Genomic DNA, 20,407 nt, shown 5'->3' on the forward strand with positions numbered 1-20,407 from the left:
GAAACAGGCACTAGCTTGTTTTGGGGAGGGGGGTAACTCACATACGCAGAGCAGGAGCATGGCCATCCAAATGGATTTCTTCTGTCAGCGCTGTTCGTGTTGTCGGTGCTGCAGTGAAAGTGAGCGGTTATGTCTTCATTGGTGCTGGTGCTCCGTTTCGTTCAGTGTCAGAGCTCCGCCCTGTCATCACGTAGTGACGCGAGAGCAGGGCAGACAGTGATGGGGAAAGCAGCTATCTCGACGCCTCAACTTCCGGTGGGGAAAGCTGATCTCGACGCTTCAACTTCCAGTGGTAGCTTCATTTAGAACGTTGGGGTTGTGAATTATATAGATAGGTATTTATTTATTATTAGGATTTATTTACCGCCTTTTTGAAGAAATTCACTCAGGGCAGTGTACAGTAAGAATAAATCAAACATAAGCAATAGACAATTACAGCAGTAAAAATATTCAAATAACAATACAAAGTATGGCATAGTTTACTACTTACAATGTCAATACAATACGTAATAGAACATTTTAATAGACAGCGTAGGGTATAAGTAAAGATGGAACACAGAGATAGGGTAAGAGAGTAAGACGTAAGAAAGTAAGAGGAGTTAGAAAATAAGGAGACTAATTTAAAGAAAGTTGCACATGAGGTCAGAGGTGATTAAATATTAACTCAGCTAGGGTAAGAGTGGATAAACATGTCCTTGTGTATGTAAGTGAGACTAATAGGTTAGTTACTTCTTCTATTAAAGGCCTGGTAGAAAAGCCAAGCTTTCACTTGCTTCCTGAAGCAGAATAGTCTTGTGTTAAGCAGAGCTTTTCAGGGAGTTCATTCCAGAATGTGAAGGCTCTCTTGCGGGTATCACATTGTGTAATTTCTTTTGGAGAGGGTGTGGTTAGGGATATCCTTGGGAGGACATTACTGTCCTTGGAGGTGTGTAGAGGGTGATCCTGTTCTTCAAGTACTCAGGGTCAGTTTCCTTTAAGCACCACCATTGGGTTTAAAAAAAGGTTTGGACAACTTCCTGGAGGAAAAGTCCATAGTCTGCTATAGAGACAGACATAGGGAAGCCACTGCTTGCCCTGGGATCAGTAGCATGGAATGTTGCTACTATTTGGGCTTCTGTCAGTACTTGTGACCTGGATTGGCCACTTTTGGGAACAGGATACTGGGCTAGATGGACCACTGGTCTGATCCAGTATGGTTATTCTTATGTTCTTATGTAATAATATGACAGTGTACAATAAAAACATAATATACAAGAAAAGAATGCCATTAATATGAGAGATCCAAAATAATAATCAGTCCCAAAATAGTGCAATACTTTAGAATATAAACCATCAAACGTACTATCTGGGAAAGGAAATTGCAGCAAAATTTAATACATTATTAAGGTGAAGGAATAATGAGAAACTCAGTATAGGCTGTTCCTTACAGCCGAGCTTCATTTTAGTGACAAAACGCCGGATTTTGGCTGACTTAATTGCTCTATACATCATAATGCTTCCCAATATTTTCCAACACTATACTTAAATAAGTGATATTTTTAAGCACACCAAACCGAGTGCAATAATAATACTTTTACTAAATTATTTCCCAGAAGGACGTAAGAATGAATGCAAATCAGTCTGCTGAAAAGAGACTCCCCAAATAAGGAGTTAACACAAATCAATAAAATGAAGGCACCAGATTTTCAAAGTAACAATCGACAAACTTATCTTTATATAAGCATGAAATTCCCGCCATTGCTGTAGATCATCCAAAAGAGCACCCTGTTTCAATCTTTCATTAGGGATGCCAGAGCCAGGTTCTTTAGCATTATCAGCAGATTTTCTAGAAGTCTTCAGCGTGGCAACACTTTTTCTATAAATACGGAGTTCCACTCACCTATTGGTCACTAAGGACATCAAAACCTTGTACACTAGTATTCCACAACAATCAGCCATTGCTCTGGTGAAACGGGTCTTGGAAATTAATCATGGTGAACATAGGATCACTGTAGAGTTTCTAGTGATGCTTACCACACTGATTCTAACCTGAAATGATTTTGTTTTTGATGGCATTTTTTACTTACAGAAACAGGGAGTAGGCCATGGGTACTGCTGTGGCTCCCAGCATTGCCAATTTATTTGTAGCAGAATTTGAACAAAAACATGTGTACACCTCTCAATGGTTCGCCCATATCCCATTATGGGTTTGTTTTATTGATGACCTATTCTTCATATGGTCGGCCTCTGAACATCTTAATGAATTTACTCAATGGATAAATACATTGGATTCTCGTTTGCAATTTACCGTTTCTTACCATGAGAATAGTTTCTTTTTTGGATAATATCACACTTATTTTCGAAAGAGAAGGGCACCCACCTTTCGACACAAATCGGGAGATGGCCGTCCTTCTCGCAAGGTCGTCCAAATCGGCATAATCAAAAGCCGATTTTTTGACATCCTTGACTGCGTTCCGTCACGGGAATGACCAAAGTTCACAGGGTCGTGTCGGCAAGGTAGCGAAGGCGGGACTGGGGCGTGATTAGGAGATGGTCGTCCTCGGCCGATAATAGAAAAAAGAAGGGCGTCCCTGATGAGCACTTGGCCAACTTTACTTGGTCCATTTTTTTTCACGACCAAGCCTCAAAAAGGTGCCCAACTGACCAGATGACCACCGGAGGGGATCGGGGATGACCTCCCCTTACTCCCCCAGTGGTCACTAACCCCCTCCCACCATAAAAAACAAGTTTTAAAATACTTTTTTGCTAGCCTCTATGCCAGCCTCAAATGTAATACTCAGGTCCATCACAGCAGTATACAGGTCCCTGGAGCAGTTGAGGTGGGTGCAGTGTACTTCAGGCAGGTGGACCTGGGGGGGGATTTGGGGGGCTCAGCACCCAAAGTAAGGGAGCTATGCACCTAGGAGCAATTTGTGAAGTCCACTGCAGTGCCTCCTAGGGTGCCCGGTTGGTGTCCTGGCATGTCAGGGGAACCAGTGCACTACAAATGCTGGCTCCTCCCACAACCAAAGAGCTTGGATTTGGACGTTTTTGAGATAGACATCTTTGGTTTCCATTATGGCCAAAAACTGGGGACGACCATCTCTAAGGTCGACCTAAATGCTGAGATTTGGGCATCCCCGACCGTATTATCGAAACGCAGGATGGACGCCCATCTTGTTTCGATAATACGGGTTTCCCCGCCCCTTCGCCAGGACGTCCTTAGAGATGGGCACCCACGTTTGATTATGCCCCTCTATGGTACTCAAAGAGGGGGATTGATTAACTACTACTGTATTTCATAAGTCTACCGACAGGAATAATCTGTTGAGTTATTCTAGTTGCTATCCTAAACATTTTTAAAAATGCAGTACCGATTGGCCAGTTCCTTCAAATCTGAAGAATATGTGGTTCTCTACAGGAATTTCAATCTCAAGCTCAAATATTGAGCCAAAGATTTCTAGACAAAGGATATCCTCTGAAAGAAGTCTGCAAAGCTTATTATAGAGACCATTATGCCAATTCGGACTTGTTATTTCATCACACTCATGAGGAAGTTCAAGGCAAACAAATGTGTTCTTTCTCATTCCAATAAAGGTGCAGATATTGCACACAACATATATAAACATTGGCACATCCTTGAATTGCATCCTGTATTTCGTCAAGGCCCCTGTATTGCCTTTTTAAGGAGCAAAAACTTGGCTAATCACCTAGTTGCTTCTACTTTTGAATCTCAATCTACAAATGAAACCATTACAGCAACGGCTCATAGACCATGTGGCCATTGCAGGGCTTGCTTAATGTCTCTTACTGGTTTGAAATGGCAACATCCAGGGACACTGAAGATTTATAAATTAAGAAACACTACTAATTGCATTTCAACTTTTGTGATATATGTTATAATTTGTCCTTGCTCTAAAATGTATATTGGACGCACTATTCGCCCCATTAGACAGAGACTCGGTGAACAACATAGCAGATTGAAAACTCAAACCTTAAATGCACCTATGGTGATTCATTGTATGGAGTACAAATATTAATTTATTGATATGCGATGGTTTATTTTAGAACAAGTGCCCCAAATTTTTTCAGGGGGACCATCAGGCATATCTAGCTTTGTGTGAACAATACTGGATTTTTGAATTGAACTCCACAGACCCTATGGGGTTAAATGACTTTATTGAATGGAATGTCACTGTGTAATTTGATACAGTTCTTTCTTTCACATGATGTCATCGCATTTAACGGAAGTTTGTTCACTTCCAAATTTATAGAAAAAGCGTTGTCACGCTGAAGACGTCTAGAAAATATAATGTTAAAGAACCTGGCTCCGGTGTCCCTGATAAAGGATTGAAACAGGGTGCTCTATCAGATAGCAACGGCAGGAATTTCATACTTATATAATGATAAGTTTGCCGATTGTTGCTATGAAAATCTGGTGTCTTCATTTTATTGATTTGTGTTAGCTCCTTATTGGGGGAGTCTCTTTTCAGCAGACTGATTTGCATTCATTCTAACGTCCTTCTGGGAAATAATTTAATAAAAGTATTATTACTTAACTCAGTTTGGTGCACTTAAGAAAAATCACTTATTTAAGTATGGTGTTGGAAAATACTGGGAAGCATTACGATGTATAGAGCAATTAAGTGAGCTGAAATCCGGCGTTTTCTCACTAAAATTAAGCTCGACTGTAAGGAACAGCCTATACTGAAAGTTTCTCATTATTCCTTCACCTTAATAATGTATTAAATTTTGCTGCTATTTCCTTTCCCAGAGAGTACGTTTGATGGTTTATATTCTAAAGTATTGCACGATTTTGGGACTGATTATTATTTTGGATTTTGAGTAACTTATCTTTCCCTCTGAGGTTAATTATTAAAAAGATTAATATGAGCGAGACAGAAAATAGACAGAGGGGAATAGATTCAAGTTGCAATCCAAGGAAAGGAGGGAGGGAGAAGATTGTGGGACCTAGTAAACATTTGTGGCATTGCCAATGGCTGACTGGATGTTAGTGTTTTCAAACAGATAAGTTTTCAGCAGGGATCTAAATCTAGGGTGGGAAGGTTGAAACCAGAGAAAATGTGGGAGGGAATTCCAGAGCAAAGAGGCAGTACAGAAAAAAAAGCTCTGGTTTGTGTGGTTTTATAATGGGCCTGATGAACTGAGGGAATCTGGAGGCACTGGTTGTTGATGTAGCAGAGGGCCCGGGGAGGGCAGTCAGGATGAATAAAGGAGGAAAGATAGGATGGGGAGTTACAATGTAGAATCCATTGGATGAGAATCAGAATTTTAAACTGGATATGAGGTGATACAGGCACCCAATGGTGATGGATGAAGAGAAGCGCGACTCTGTCAAAATGAGTAGCATGTGAGAGAATATGAATAGCAGTGTTTTGAATTGTTTGCAGGTGTCAGAGCTGATACTGAGAGAGGCCAGAGTAAATGACATTACAGTAGTCCAAACATGACATTAGAAGTGCATAGGGAATGGTCTTCTGTTCGGATTCATCTAAGTAGATCTGAAGTATCTGGCAGGATCCCAAAAAGTAGCAAGATTCCATGCTACTTAATCCTGGGGATAAGCTGTGGCTTTACCCAGGTCTACCTTAATAACAGTTTATAGACTTTTCCTCCAGGAATTTGTATAAACCTTTTTTTAAACCCAGCTATGCTAACTGCTTTTACTACTTGCTCCAGCAAGGAATCCCATCGCTTAACTGTACATTGAGTGAAAAACATTTTTTCCTATTTAAAACATTTGGTGGACCGCTGCTTTCCATGCCCACCCTAACAATGCCTATGCCTTCAGTAGCAAACCAGTTCAGACTTTGCCATCTTCAGTTCTGCTTCTTACAAACCCAATACTTAAACTGATCCCCTGCTATAGCTTATTACCAAGTTTTGCAATGATCCGCAGAGACACAAAGGTTAGTGATGCTGTTATAAAAAATCTGACCTCCCCACACTCTTCATAGTTGGGTTTTGACCATGGTCCCTTCATGGAGGTCATTCCAGCCTTTCTGGAAGTGTCATTTTACTGCAGCATGATCAGTGTCAGCCTGTGTATATGCAGGTATATCCCCTAACCAGTGTCAGCTTGTATGTGCAGTGTAACCAGGTACCTCTAGATGAAGCCAAGGATAGAACAATCTCCTCCAGCCACGGGCTCCCGGTACAGTCAAGAAATAAATGTCCACCAGCAACTTCAATCTTAAGGACTTTATTCCATGCAGGTTTCTAGTAGACCTGATACACAGTTCCAACAGCAGCATTCACCTTCAATCTTAAGCACATGTAAGCTACCTGAAAGTGTGTGGCAAATAGTCCCCTTTAAGCAGTAGGCTCTCAGCACATACCAGGATTCAATACAGGCTCACAGTCAGCTCCAGTCTGGGCTCTTTATCCAGAGCACAGTAACAGTAGTTCAATTCCAAATAAAAGCAGTTCATTCAGTTCATCATCTCAGTTAAATCACAAAGCAGAGGTTCTACCTTCTATACCTTCATAATAGGTTCCATACTTTAGGGACTTCTCATACCCAAGGGATTCTACCCTGCATCTGCTTCACTGGTAGACTCAGTACTTTAGGGACCTCTATTACCCAAAGGTTTTCAGCCTGCAAATACTTTTGGGACTTTCTCTTACCCAAGGATTTTCAGCCTGCACAACTTTAGGGACCCTCTTCTCTCCTTCTGCTTCTCTCTTCCCTGGGACTCCTTCCCATCTGCCTAATCAATCCTTGGCTTCTGCTACCACAACCAATCATTCTCCTCTCATTAGCTTCTCCCACACCCATACCAGCTGAGTTGAGCATTAGACTAATGAGGAGCTCCTGCACACAGGGTTTCCTATCTCTCTTCCCCCCTAGCGGCAGCCAATCTACACGTCCTGCCAGCTTACACCCAGGTCTTACCCTATTGCAGCTAGGAGTCCAGCCCGGGTTCTTCATCTCACCCCCTGGCTCCTTGCCTGCAATGCCTTCTGGGACTTGTATTTCAGGCTGAAACTGCCTTAACCCAGCTATCCTGGATGTGACTCTATCACAGCAGATCTATGTACATCCTTTAGTCATAACTCTGTTCTACTGCCTTAGCATAATTACAAGAGCATCACTATAAGAATACCAGAGATGTGAAGCACTGCAGCATGCAAAACCCAGAGGATTATCATACTAACGCTGCACTATATTGTGCAAAATGTGTGCAATGCCAAGTGTACACAGCACTGTACTCAGGGACAAGTGCTGGCAGAGTCTGCACTGTCATTCCCCAGTATCCCTTGGAGGTGAGACAAATCCCACGAGCGAGCTCTTTACTAAAAATCTGATTTAATTAATAAGCTGAATGGATAAATTATAGGTTTGTGGTAGCACTTGGATCCTTGTTAGCTGCAGCTAAATAATTAAAAGACACACCACAGATGTTCTTATCTAACCACGCTAAAAGCTGCTGGTCCAGGTCTGCAGGTACAGCAATAACAACATGACAGTCACTTAGAGTGTATGCAAAGCCTCAGGAAAATCAGCCTGACAGACGACCCTGTGCTCAGAGCTGCCTTTCTCAGATCCAGCCCTGCTCTAATCCTGTCTATGCAGCGTAACTGCTCTGCTATGTAGGGTCCTACTTTGTGTCTCCACTCTGTCTGTAGAAATATCTGAAACCACTGGTGATACACAGCTGGGTCACCTACAGGCACTCTGCCAAGTAGGGCTATAGCACAGGGGAATAGCATCAGCTCTGAGTACAGAAGATGCCAGCAGCAGCCCCAGGTAGGGCAAGGATCCTGAGGGAATACCATTAGTATTTTCATCACCAGGACTAAATAGGAGGGTGGACAATGTAACAACAGTTTTTAAAAAGGGCTTCTAGTGTGATCCAGGAAACTACAGATCAGAAAGCATGAGGTCTGGAGATATTCTGATAATAAAGTGACCCTTTTACTAAACTGTGTTAAGCACTGACAGTGCGTGCTCTTTTTAAAACATTTTTTTTAGTATTTTTTCAGGTGAGGGTGTGTCATGGGTGTGGAAAAGGCGTGGAAACATTATTCAGGTAGCATGTTTGCATTAGCATAGTAAAGGGGGCCCCTTTTACTAAGCTGCAGTGAAAAGCGGCCTTAGCGCATCCTTATGTGGGTCATTCCCACGAGCTAAGGCCATTTTTCCGTAGCGGAAAAATGGCAGATTTTTCTATTTCCAGCATTAATGGCCACGCGCTAATTTTCCCATTAGCATGTGGCCATTACATACCTACTCTCCACCCCCAGACTTGCCCCCAGTGCGTGGGTAGTATGCTGATCCCAAAACGACTGCGGGATGCATGAGTGCGCCCTGTGGTAAGGCATTTTTAGCTGCGATAAGCGCGCATTAGTGCTTGCAACAACTAGGTAAAAGGGCCCCTAACTGAAAAACGCAGACTTAACGTGGGTGCCCTTAGCGTCTCCTAAATAGGAGTTAGTAAGTGCTCCTGCGTTAATACTTTCGCAGGTCTTGCACGCTAATGGAAAAAATTAGCATGGGACCTGCAAAAAGAAAAATCCCTTTTTTAGGGATGCGTTCGAAAATGGGCTTGGGGCCCTTTTACAGAGCGGCAGTAAGCCCAACGCGGGCTTACTGCTCACTCTTTCAAGACTACCGCCGGCCCAATGCGGCCGCCGGCGCTAGTCCTGCCCCGAGTGCACGCCATTTCCATGGAAAAAAGAAAACCCTCGGAAATGGCTTGTGCGGCAATAATCCAGCGGTAATCAGGCATCGCCGCGCCAGGTTAGTGCGGGAGCCCTTATCACCACCTGAATGGGTGGCGGTAAGGACTCCCCGTCGCATGGCCATGCGGTAGGAGTTCTCTTACGACACGACCATGCGTGCCTGCTGCAGTAAAAAGGACCCTGGCACGTGGGAAAAATGGCCCCCGCTGCCAGCACGGGGCAGTTTTTCCCGCAGCTTGGAAAAAGGACCCCTTAGTGTGTGGGAAAGACCTGCAATAAAACACACTAAGCACATTTCTTAGTGCATCTTTCTCAAAGGACTCCAAAATTATTGGCCGTTTGGATAGTTATGGCTTAATGGGCCAGAGTCAACTTTGGTCTATTTATTTCTTTATGACATTTTTATCCCACATTATCCCAAACAAGTTTGAGTTCAACACAGCTTACAATAAATAGTATTTTGCTTTTGTTACATTTGTACCCCGCGCTTTCCCACTCATGGCAGGCTCAATGCGGTTTACATGGGGCAATGGAGGGTTAAGTGACTTGCCCAGAGTCACAAGGAGCTGCCTGTGCCTGAAGTGGGAATCGAACTCAGTTCCTCAGGACCAAAGTCCACCACCCTAACCACTAGGCCACTCCTCCACTGTTGCTACTATTTGAGATTCTACATGGAATGTTGCTATTCCACTAGCAACATAGCAACATTCCATGTAGAAGTCGGCCCTTGCAGATCACCAATGTGGCCGCGCAGGCTTCTGCTTCTGTGAGTCTGACGTCCTGCACGTACGTGCAGGATGTCAGACTCACAGAAACAGAAGCCTGCACAGCCTTCTACATGGAATGTTGCTAGTGGAATAGCAACATTAAATGTAGAATCTCCAATAGTAGCAACATTCCATGTAGAATCTCCAATAGTATCTATTTTATTTTGTTACATTTGTACCCCGCACTTTCCCACTCACGGCAGGCTCAATGCGGCTTACATGGGGTAATGGAGGGTTAAGTGACTTGCCCAGAGTCACAAGGAGCTGCCTGTGCCTGAAGTGGGAATCGAACTCAGTTCCTCAGGACCAAAGTCCACCACCCTAACCACTAGTACATAACAAATAACAATGCATAAGGAAGTAAGAATCCAATTTTACAATAGAGTATCATAAACGTACTGGGATAGCTATGGATGTTTAATATTTAGAAAATCTATTATGAATGAGAAATTGTACATGAAGCAAAGAGAAAGTTAATGGTAAAGTTAATGGTCTAGCAAAGGGAAGTCTTGTCTTACCAGTCTGTTAGATTTCTTTGAAGGTACATAAAGGTGAGCCAGATGGCACAGTGAATCTGGATTTTTAGAAAGCTTTTTGACAATGTCCCTCATGACAGACTCCTCAGGAAATGAAAAAGTCAAGGGATAGTAATATAATAACATCATAAATGGCAGCAGATAAAGACCTGTACAGTTCATCCAGTCTGCCCAACCAGATGGCCAGAGTTGTATCCACCAATGTGTTGGACCGAGAAGTAGCTAAAACCTTGAAAACAAAGGGGCCCTTTTTCTAAAACGTAGTAAGCACTCACCTCATGAATTAGTATAAAGTAACTTTGTGCATGGCCACAGTAACAGTTTACTGCACTGTCATGGCACAACACGCTAATTTACATGCTGACTCCGCAGGGGCGTAGCCAGACAACAGACTTTGGGTGGGCCTAGGTAATAAGTGGGTGGGCACTAAGTATTCTCTCCCCCCCTCCCCCACCACCATCACGAAAAATATATGTCAGCTGGCAGGAAAATGCTTCTTTCCACCATGGCAGTCTGCCAGTGCCGGTATCATGGAGAGTAGCATTTTCGTTACCATCAGGGGGAAATCTTCAGCTGGCGGAGCTTGAGATCCCCACCAGCTACTGCTAAACGTGTGCTAATGTTGGGTGGGCCTGAGCTCTAAGTGGGTGGGCCCCGGCCCACACAGGCCCACCTGTGACTACGCCACTGTGACTCCGTATCCCAGAACGGACTTGGAAATGGGCATGGACCAGACCTTGCTCTTAGCGCAGGGTAAATTACTGCATGCATCAGCACTTTCACTAAATTTACTGTACGGTAAAGGCTTTTTCCTACGTGGTAGTTGTATGCAAAGATATTGGGAATGCCCCCAGCAGTTATTACATAGACTGAGCTATTATGGAGCTGTAGATTAGGCACTTAACACATAGGAATGGCTACACTTTACCACAGTTTAGTAAAAGGACTTCAAAGCAGAGGAGTAGCTAGGTGGGTCATCAGGGGAGCGGGCACCCCCCCAAATGGACTTCAAACAGCACCGGCACCTATATTGACGCAATCTATCGCATTTAAATTAAGCACCGCCGCCACTGGCAATCTGCTCTCACTCCTCCCCTATGCTTCCTCTTCAAAGAGTAGAACTAGATCAGGATTGGGCAACCTCGAGGGCCACAACCCAGATGAGTTTTCAAGATTTGCACAATGAATTGATTTGCATGTCCTGCTTCCATTGTATGCAAATAGATCTCATGTATATTCATTGTGGAAATCCGACCCTGGACTAGATGGTCAGTATTCTAGCAGAGCACCCCAGGGTTGATGATTTTAAACATATTTATAAATGATCGCGAGATCAAATTTACAGACCAAAGTTATTCAAAGTTGTTAAATGATGACTGAATTGTGAGGAGTTACAGGAAACCTGGTGAGACTAGGAAACTGGGTAACTAAATGACAGAAAAGAGGTGGTTTACAAAAATAAATTAGAATTAAGAAAGGAACTATAAAAAATTCTGATCGGAAAGAAAAAAAGCGAAGAGCGGAAAAGAATCGCGTGAAGCACCAGGACTTATGCCTGTGGAAAGCAGGTGTAATTCCTGGCACCCAATTTGGGCATGCATCCGCGGTATTCTATAACACTGCACACAAATTTCTGGAATGTCCCTGACCCACCCATACCCCTCTCATGGCCATGCCCCCTTCTGGGTTGCACACTATCAGGTTTATTTTCAAATTGGGAGATGGGAGTCCTTCTCCCAGGATCGTCCAAATCGGCATAATTGAAAGCCGATTTTGGGCGTCCTCAACTGCTTTCCGTCGCGGGGACAACCAAAGTTCATGGGGGCGTGTTGGAAGTGTAGCGAAGGCGGGACTGGGGCGTGCCTAACACATGGGCACCATCGACCGATAAAAAAGAAGGGCGTCCCTGACGAGCACTTGGACAACTTTACTTGGTCCATTTATTTTTATGACCAAGCCTCAAAAAGGTGCCCGAACTGACCAGATGACCACCGGAGGGAATCGGGGATGACCTCCCCTTACTCCCCCAGTGGTCACCAACCCCCTCCCACCCTAAAAAAAAATTTTTAAATATATTTTCCAGCCTCTAATGTCACACCCAGCTACATGACAGCAGTATGCAGGTCCCTGGAGCAGTTTTAGTGGGTGCAGTGCACTTCAGGCAGGCGGACCCAGGCCCATCCCCTCTACCTGTTACACTTGTGGTGGTAAATGTGAGCCCTTCAAAACCCACCAGAAACCCACTGTACCCACATGTAGGTGCCCCCTTCACCCCTAAGGGCTATGGTAGTGGTGTACAGTTATGGGGAGTGGGTTTTGGCGTGGGGGAGTTGGGGGGGCTCAGCACATAAGGTAAGGGAGCTATGCACCTGGGAGCAGTTTGTGAAGTCCACTGCAGTGCCCCCTAGAGTGCCTGGTTGGTGTCCTGGCATGTCAGGGGGACCAGTGCACTACGAATGCTGGCTCCTCCCACGACCAAAAGGCTTGGATTTGGTCGTTTCTGAGATGGGCATCCTCGGTTTCCATTATGGCCGAAAATTGGGGACAACCATCTCTAAGAAAGACCATCTGTAAGGTCGACCTAAATTTTGCAATTTGGGTGTCCTCGACCGTATTATCGAAACGAAAGATGGACGCCCATCTTGTTTTGATAATACGGGTTTCTCCGCCCCTTCGTCGGGATGTCCTGCAAGGACGTGTTCAGGAAAACTTGGGCGCACCTTTCGATCCATGGGATTTGTGTGTGCAGTTTAATAGAATAGCACACAGCAAGATGTGCGTGCAAATCCAAATAGGTGCCAATTAACATCAAATTGTGAGCACCCAATTATTGATGTTAATTGGCTCATTATCCTTCCAATTTAGTTGCATATGCATGTCGCCCTTTATAGACTCTGTGGGTTAAAGTGGGCAAGTGCATAATAGTGCATTTAAGAATCCTTACTATAGGTACACAATCTGTTGTGTTTTAGGAGTTACCACTCAAGATAAGCATTTCAGAGCCATTCTGAAATCCCCAGCTCAAGCTGCAGTGGAATTCAAAAAGGCAACATTGGGAAATGGACAGAGAATAAAAGGGAAATTTTTATAAAGCCTCTTTAGTGCTAGCCGCAGTTCTGGTTACCTCATCTCAAAAAAGATATAGAGAAACTAGAAAAGCTAATGAGAAGGGCAACCAAAATGATACAGGGGATACAGCATCTTCCCTATGAAGAAAGGCTAAACTAGAGATGACATGTCTGAGACATGATGGTAGTCTATAAAATCATGAGTGGGGTGAAATAGGCAGAAAGGCAACCATTCTTTACTCTCTAAGCCAGTACTAAGATGAGAGGACACCTCTAGCATACCAAGGGTAGGGCGGTGGGGGTCATCCGCCCCAGATGCAGGCAGCAAGGGAGTGTGCCAAGGAGGTGTGCGACTGTCCGCTCTACCGGTCCCCTACCCTGGAACAGGAAGTTGACATCAGAAGGGGCAGGAGACCAGCAGAGCCAACAGCCACACACCTGCTCGATGCACCCCCTTGTGCGGAGGAGAGGGGTGCTCCGCCCCAGGTGGCAACTAATGTGGGTACACCACAGGGGGACACTTCAGGAAACTACCAGGTAGCACACTTAAAACACAGAGAATTTCAATAAATGCACCAGTATGCTGTGAAAGTTGTTGTTGAAGATGTGGTCAAGGCAAATAGCACACCTGGTTTAGGCAAGTTTTTGGAGGAAAAGTCCAGAGACCATTAATCGCTATGTTAGCTTGGGACAGCTTGTCTCTGAGTACGAACAATAAAGATTGGACCTTCTCCTTGGGTTCCTGCTCAGTACTTGTGTCCTAGATTAGCTACTGCTGGAGCCAGGGTTCTGGACTTAAGAGGCCTTTGTTCTGACCCAATATGGAATATTTACAGCTGGAATTACCTGGATTGGTGAGACAGCTGGAGTTAGAATTCTGCACTGGGAGGGAGACCAGAGATTATTTTCATACCAGCTGACTCACAATTTGTTTCATCAATGTGAATCGTTCTTCCAAGAGCAGCAGCGAATTCCTGACAGCTGTTGTTCCCTACTACTGCCAGACATTACTTTTCCTCTTATTAATATCATTCTTGCAGCGCCACTGTAGTAAATTCTGCTTACCACAAAAACTACATGACTCCATTAGGGACTTGGCTCTGCTAGAGCAGAGTCACCTCCACTCTGATTTGTGTCTGAAACGTGAGAATAAGCAGCAGTGAAGAAGGAATGACACACATCTCAGGTCCCTTCTATCTCCCTTCCTGACAAGTTAACATGATTACTGCGATTTGTAAGAGGAATGAAGGGGCAAAGTAAGCAGGAGAATACAGCTGTTCCCTTCTCGGTGTATAGACAGACACAAGGGTGCTGATTGTGGAATAGTGACTGCCCATTTTCTATCAGATACATGCACTTTCAGTCTCTCTCCCCCCTTATACATATTCACAGCACCAAAAATAATTTATTTAATATAAAGTTTATATTCCATCTTTCTCCAGGTCACCCAGCTTAAATGCAGAGTGAAATAGGCACCATAACATATAAAACCAAAAATACATCAACGTGAATAAAAAAAAACAACCCAATGCAAACTACTCAGATTACAGTTAATACAAAAAGATAATCTGAAATTTCAATACACCAGGGTCCTTTTACTAAGCTGCGATAAGCGCTTATCACAACTTAAAATACCTTACTGCAGGATGCGCTCTGACATCCTTTGCTTATACCCTACACTGTCAATTAAAATGTTCTATTACATACTGTGTTGACGTTGTAAGTAGTATACTATGCCATACTTTGAGGGGCATTTTTGACCAGGGACGCCCATCTCTAAGTGCGCCCATCTCCGAGGATGGCGCCGCGAAGGGGCGGGGCCAACCGTATTTTCGAATGAGATGGGCGTCCATCTTTCATTTCGATAATATGGTTGGGGCCGGCCAAATGCCAGAGATGGCCGGGTTTGAGATAATGGAAACCGAGGCCGGCCATCTCAAACCCGGCCAAATCCAAGGCTTTTGGTCGAGGGAGGGGCTAGCATTTGTAGTGCACTGGTCCCCCTGACATGCCAGGACACCAACCGGGCACCCTAGAGGGCACTTCTAAAAATTAAAAATAAAAATAGCTCCCTTACCTTGGGTGCTGAGCCCCCCAAAACCCCCAACTATACACCACTACCATAGCCCTAAGGGGTGAAGGGGGGGGACCTACATGTGGGTACAGTGGGTTTCTGGTGGGTTTTGAAGGGCTCACATTTTCCACCACAAGTGTAACAGGTAGGGGTGGGATGGGCCTGGGTCTGCCTGGCTGAAGTCCACTGCACCCACTAAAACTGCTCCAGGGACCTGTATACTGCTGCGATGGACCTGAGTGAGGCATTTGAGGCTGGCAAAAAAAAAATTTTAAGTTATTTTTTTTAGGGTGAGAGGGGGTTAGTGACCACTGGGGGAGTCAGGGGAGGTGATCCCCGATTCCCTCCGGTGGTCATCTGGTCAGTTTGGGCACTTTTTGGGGACTTGGGCCTGAAAAAAAAGGGACCAAATAAAGTCGGCCAAATGCTCGTCAGGGCCAGCTTTCTTTTTTCCATTATCGGGCGAAGCCAGCCATCTCTTAAGCACGCCCCAGTCCCGCCTTCGCTAGCCTTCTGACATGCCCCCCTTGAAGTTTGGCCGGCTCCGCGACGGACTGCAGTTGAGGCCGGCCAAAATCGACTTTCGATTATGCCGATTTCGCCGGCCTTGAGAGATGGCCGGCCATCTCCCTATTTGTGTCGGAAGATGGCCGGCCTTCTCTTTCGAAAATAAGCTGGTTTGTATTGTTATTTGCATATTTTTACTGCTGTAATTGCCTATTGCTTATGTTTGATTTATTCTAATTGTATACCGCCTTGAATGAATTCCTTCAAAAAGGTGGTAAATAAATCCTAACACATAAATACATTTCTATGCTAATCAGTTAGCTTATCTACATTACCACATGCCAACTGATTAGCACAGGATTAGCGCGTGAGCCCTTACTGCCACAAAATAGGTGTCAATAAGTGCTCTGCTCATGCACTAATATTTTTAATGGCCATGCGCTACTGGAAAAAATAGCACATGGCTATTAATGCAAAAAAATAGAAAATCATCCATTTTCTGACAGCAGTAAAAATAGACTTTGTGTGCAGGAAAAACCTGCATAAGGGCGTGCTAAGGCCACTTTTTACCACAGTTTAGTAAAACAACCCCAATACGAATAGCTCAGCAATCCTATTTGAGAAACATACCCCCCTGTTTAGTAAGCCGCACTAGCGGCTGCCGAGCGCTAATCCCAACCCAGCCCATTCACTTTGAATGGGCTTTGTAGGCATTGCCACGTGGCTTAGTAAACAGGGGGGATATTGAGTAAGTGTTCAGCTTTTTTCTAAAAACCATATAATTCGTCAAGGGGGTGAGGGGGCCTAGAGGCAGGGTTTCCATATTTGAGGGGGGTCTTCAAATGAGTTGGGGGCCTTTTATGGACGAGGGACTCAAGAGAGAGTTAGTGCTTGGGGGACACCTCACAAGTGCTATGAGTGGCCCCTTTAAGATGCCACTCAGGAGCATCTGGGGTTTTCTGGGGTTATATTTCCCTCTATAATGTGGTTTGTGGTGTTGACTGCAAGCTGTATTATAGAATTTACACAGTAATGAGAGGTGTTTTGCATGCATTAGCATTTTCTTTGCATCTCATGACTATGTACCATGGGGCATCCTAAATAACACAAGTTAGCATAACCTAATGCAGCTTGATAATTAACTACCCCTCCCTCCCCTAAGTTTTAAGACCTCCTTTAATCAGTGAAGTATGTTGTTCCAGGTGCCTTTACAACAGACACGCTGCAAAGGCTTTAGTATTTCAGTGTTTTCTTTCCCTTGACTCGGAACAACCATGACCACAAAACCAGCTAATTTCTAGTTCTGGGCAAAGTACATGTTTAGCAAAGACTAACACAGGTTACACAGTGCTCAGTGAGGAAGGACAATGCCCATTTATTGAAGTCAGTAACTTCCCTTTAAAAAAGGAAGTTCATATCCTATTAACCATTCAGTTACCAAGCTGAGGGTTATCATTTTGGGGAAAATCGCTGGCAGCCTAAACACAATCACCCACAAAAGGCAGTTAATTCCTGTAGGGTGATTCTGATTATAGCACCCACCATAATGGAGACTCTAAATAATGTGCACTAGAAATATTTGCTTACCCACTACCTCCACTGTATACAAATTTCCCTCATGAATATTCATTAAGGTAATCTGAAAACCTGGCCTGTTGGCAGCCTTGGAGATTGGGAGTGAAGACCAAGGGTCTAGGCCAGTGGTTCTCTAGCCAGTCAAGTTATCAGGTTACCCACAATGAATATGCATGAGAGAGATTTGCATATAAAGGAGGTAGTGCATGCAAATTTAGGTCATGCATATTCATTGTGGATTTCCTGGAGCCCTGAGTGGTTGGGTGTGTCCCAAGGACTAGGTTTAGAATCCCTGATCTAGACAAATGTCACCTGCTGTACAACATATTGAGGTCTTGCTTTTCCTTCCAAGTAAAACAATAAGTTTCTTTATATACTAGTAAAAAAAGGCCTGTTTCAGTGAGAGATGAAACGGGCCCTAGCAAGGTTTTGTTGTACTGTGAGCCTCCTGTTCCCCGGGCCCCCCTGCAGCCACCCATAGCCACCGACCCAGCTGTCCCTCAGCCCCCCTCCAGGCACCTGTCCGCTGCGGGCGCTCCGTGATGCAGGTTCCGTCGGAACAATGACCGCCGAGGGGCAGGGGGAGATGGCGTTTCGTCGAGTGTCAGTGCTCCGCCCTCGTCGTCATCACGTAGTGACACGAGGGCGGGGCACACACTCATGGGGAAAGCGGATATCTGGACGCCTCAACTTCCGGTGGTGGCTTCATTTAGAACGTTGGGGTTGTGAATTATGTGCGGATGGGGCGTGGCTGAGGGCGGGTCTATGAGTGAGAGTGAGTGGTGCATGAGTGAGAGTGAGTGTTGCTGACAACCTAGCCTACCAACACTGCAGGGCTTCAGTGTTTCCCTCCCACAGAGTGAGCTTCAAAATGTTGCAGGTGAGAATTATTTATATAGATAATGTTAAACCGAATTGAACTTCTCTCTCTCTATAAAAGCAAAAAGTGTTACAAAAGCCAGCCTACACATTATAAAATAGAAAGAAAGATGGTATTTATGGTTGTTTGCTTTGTATATGAAGTGCAAAAGGTTTGGTATTTTCTCCTAAGTCTTTCTTGCATTAAGATAAACAGAAAATAACAACTATAGCGGGCACACAGAGAGAATGAAGTTACATTGGTATACTTCTGTTGCAGATTTCAATTTTTACTTTACCAAAGAGATTTTTAGAAAACATTTGCATCCCATATGGACTTTTAAATACATTCCCCCCCCCCCCCCCAATCCAAAGATGAGAAATGACATTATTTCTATATATGAGTTAGGGGTCAATGCCTTAAGAGAAGAAAAATGTGTCCTGAAGCTTTAAAGTTAAATAGGACCAAGGTATAGAGTGTGAACTTTAAACTCTGGATCCTGTCCTGCCAGGCTGCCTCTTTCCTTCACTTCAAAATAGGAGGAGGCCCGGCCTAAAGCTTAAAGCAAGGGGCTGTGTGACTCAGAGTAAACCAAGGTTCAAATCCCACCTCCACCATGACCCCCCCCCCCCCCCCCTCTGACCTTGGGCAAGTCACTTCATCTCCTGCTGCCTTGGGTTTCCATTTAAGACATAAGTCATATAGGGGAAAAGGCTATATCCTACTTGAAGTCAAAAACATGCTGTAATTCGTGTATTTATAATCCCAAATTATATATAATTGTTATTATAAAAAGAGGGTTTGATATGCAGGTAAATGAAACCATGAGATCTCAGACGGGGTTAATTCCATTCAGATGCAAATGCCAAATGAAGACAGGAGACAGCCAGACACAGTTGTTGACTTCCAGCCATAAAATGTAACGCGAACCAGAAGAGATACAGTTTAAACCTGGTTTAAAGCAAGTTTCTCAGCCAAAGCCCTGAGGAATCGTCCCCAGAGGAAGGAAATTAAATACATGACAAAACACCTGACATTTTTTTCTGTACTGTCTACAAAGCAATTTTTTTTTCATGAAAGACCCCGGCTTTTTCAGTAAAACTGAGCTGATCAAATAAAGACAGACGATTCGAACCATTTCATCCGAAGGTACAGATAAATATTGCATTTCAGCAGAGTTTAATTCATTTAATCCCCGTAAGAATAGAAAGGTACTTAGCTGAAATCATACTGGCGTTAGACTCGGCTGAGTCAGGGCTGGGGCTGGAGGATGCTTGCATGCATGCCCTCGCCTCGGCTCCTTGCACCCACCTGCTTGGCGCTGAGCTCCAGCTCCAGCTCCCGAGACTTGTTCTGCCACACCAGGTAATGCAGAGGGTACCTGCTCTCCGGTCCTTTCTTGGATGCGATCATCCTCTGTTCATGCTGGGAACTTCCTTCTCCGGCTCCAAAAACAGCATGCAAAGTGAGAGGAGGGGGAGGGGAAGAGGGCAGGTGGTGCTGACCGCTCTGGAGCACTGTCTCTGCGAGTGGGCTGGGGGAGGGGGTGGGTGTGGTGTGGTGTTCGGCTTGGGAGAGAGAGAGAGAGAGCAGGGATGGAAGGGGGCAGAGTCAGTGCAGGGATGAAGGAATGACTGACGCCCGGCCGAACCAAGGCTTACGGATCCCGGCTCTGCTGCCACTGGGCAGCGCTGTGCCCGCAGCTCAGTGAACACTGAAGCAGAAGAGCCAAGTGCTGAGCCGGCAGTGGCAGCAGCCAGGCCCCCGGGTCCGGAGCAATAGCTCCTGGCATCCTCCCTCCTTGGCAGCGCTGCATCACGGGAACTGGAGTTCCCAGCCTGGGTGCTGGGGATACCATGGGCGTGATAAATGCTGAGATCGCATCTCGGAAGGACCGGATGGCAGGAAATATACTCCCGTTCTGTCATTCTAATAATAATATGCCATTGTGAAAACAGAACAGAACGTGTATTTGTTTCATCTACATGAACATTGTATAATTATTTAGTCTTAAGATTGCCCCTAGCGGAGGCAATACTAACTGGCCTGGGGCGCGGCAGGGAAGAAGTAGCTGTCTTGCCTCCAGAGGTCACTTTTCCCTTCTTAAAAGATCAATTAAGTTTTTTTGCTTTAGACAAAAGACAGTGAGTGTCTGCTTAAAAACCTGGAAAAACAACATCAAACAGCTGGCTGATTGGCAAAATAATATCGTAACTATTGCCCTCCATTGCTTCCTCCTATAGGGCAATATTTGGCATGATGATATTATAGTGATGAAACTGGAAATCCAAAATCTGATCAGATGCAGCAACACAGTAGGGGGACAATTTTCTAGC

The 20,407-nt window shown here is 44.7% G+C and overlaps 1 protein-coding gene across 2 annotated transcripts in view; it reads right to left on the reverse strand.

Moving 5' to 3' along the window:
- Nucleotides 1–19,599, reverse strand: part of ANKRD13B (ankyrin repeat domain 13B) — a 131,370-nt gene extending 111,771 nt beyond the window's left edge. For both annotated transcript variants that reach the window (XM_030186043.1, XM_030186045.1), the window contains exon 1: nucleotides 19,383–19,599. In XM_030186043.1, coding sequence (XP_030041903.1) covers nucleotides 19,383–19,484 — 102 coding nt within the window. In that variant the 5' untranslated portion in view covers nucleotides 19,485–19,599. The remainder of the gene's footprint in view (nucleotides 1–19,382) is intronic.
- Nucleotides 19,600–20,407: the final 808 nt, after the last annotated feature.

This window comes from Microcaecilia unicolor, chromosome 13 (genome assembly GCF_901765095.1).
Source record: "Microcaecilia unicolor chromosome 13, aMicUni1.1, whole genome shotgun sequence".
In the NCBI taxonomy this organism is placed as follows: Eukaryota; Metazoa; Chordata; class Amphibia; order Gymnophiona; family Siphonopidae; genus Microcaecilia; species Microcaecilia unicolor.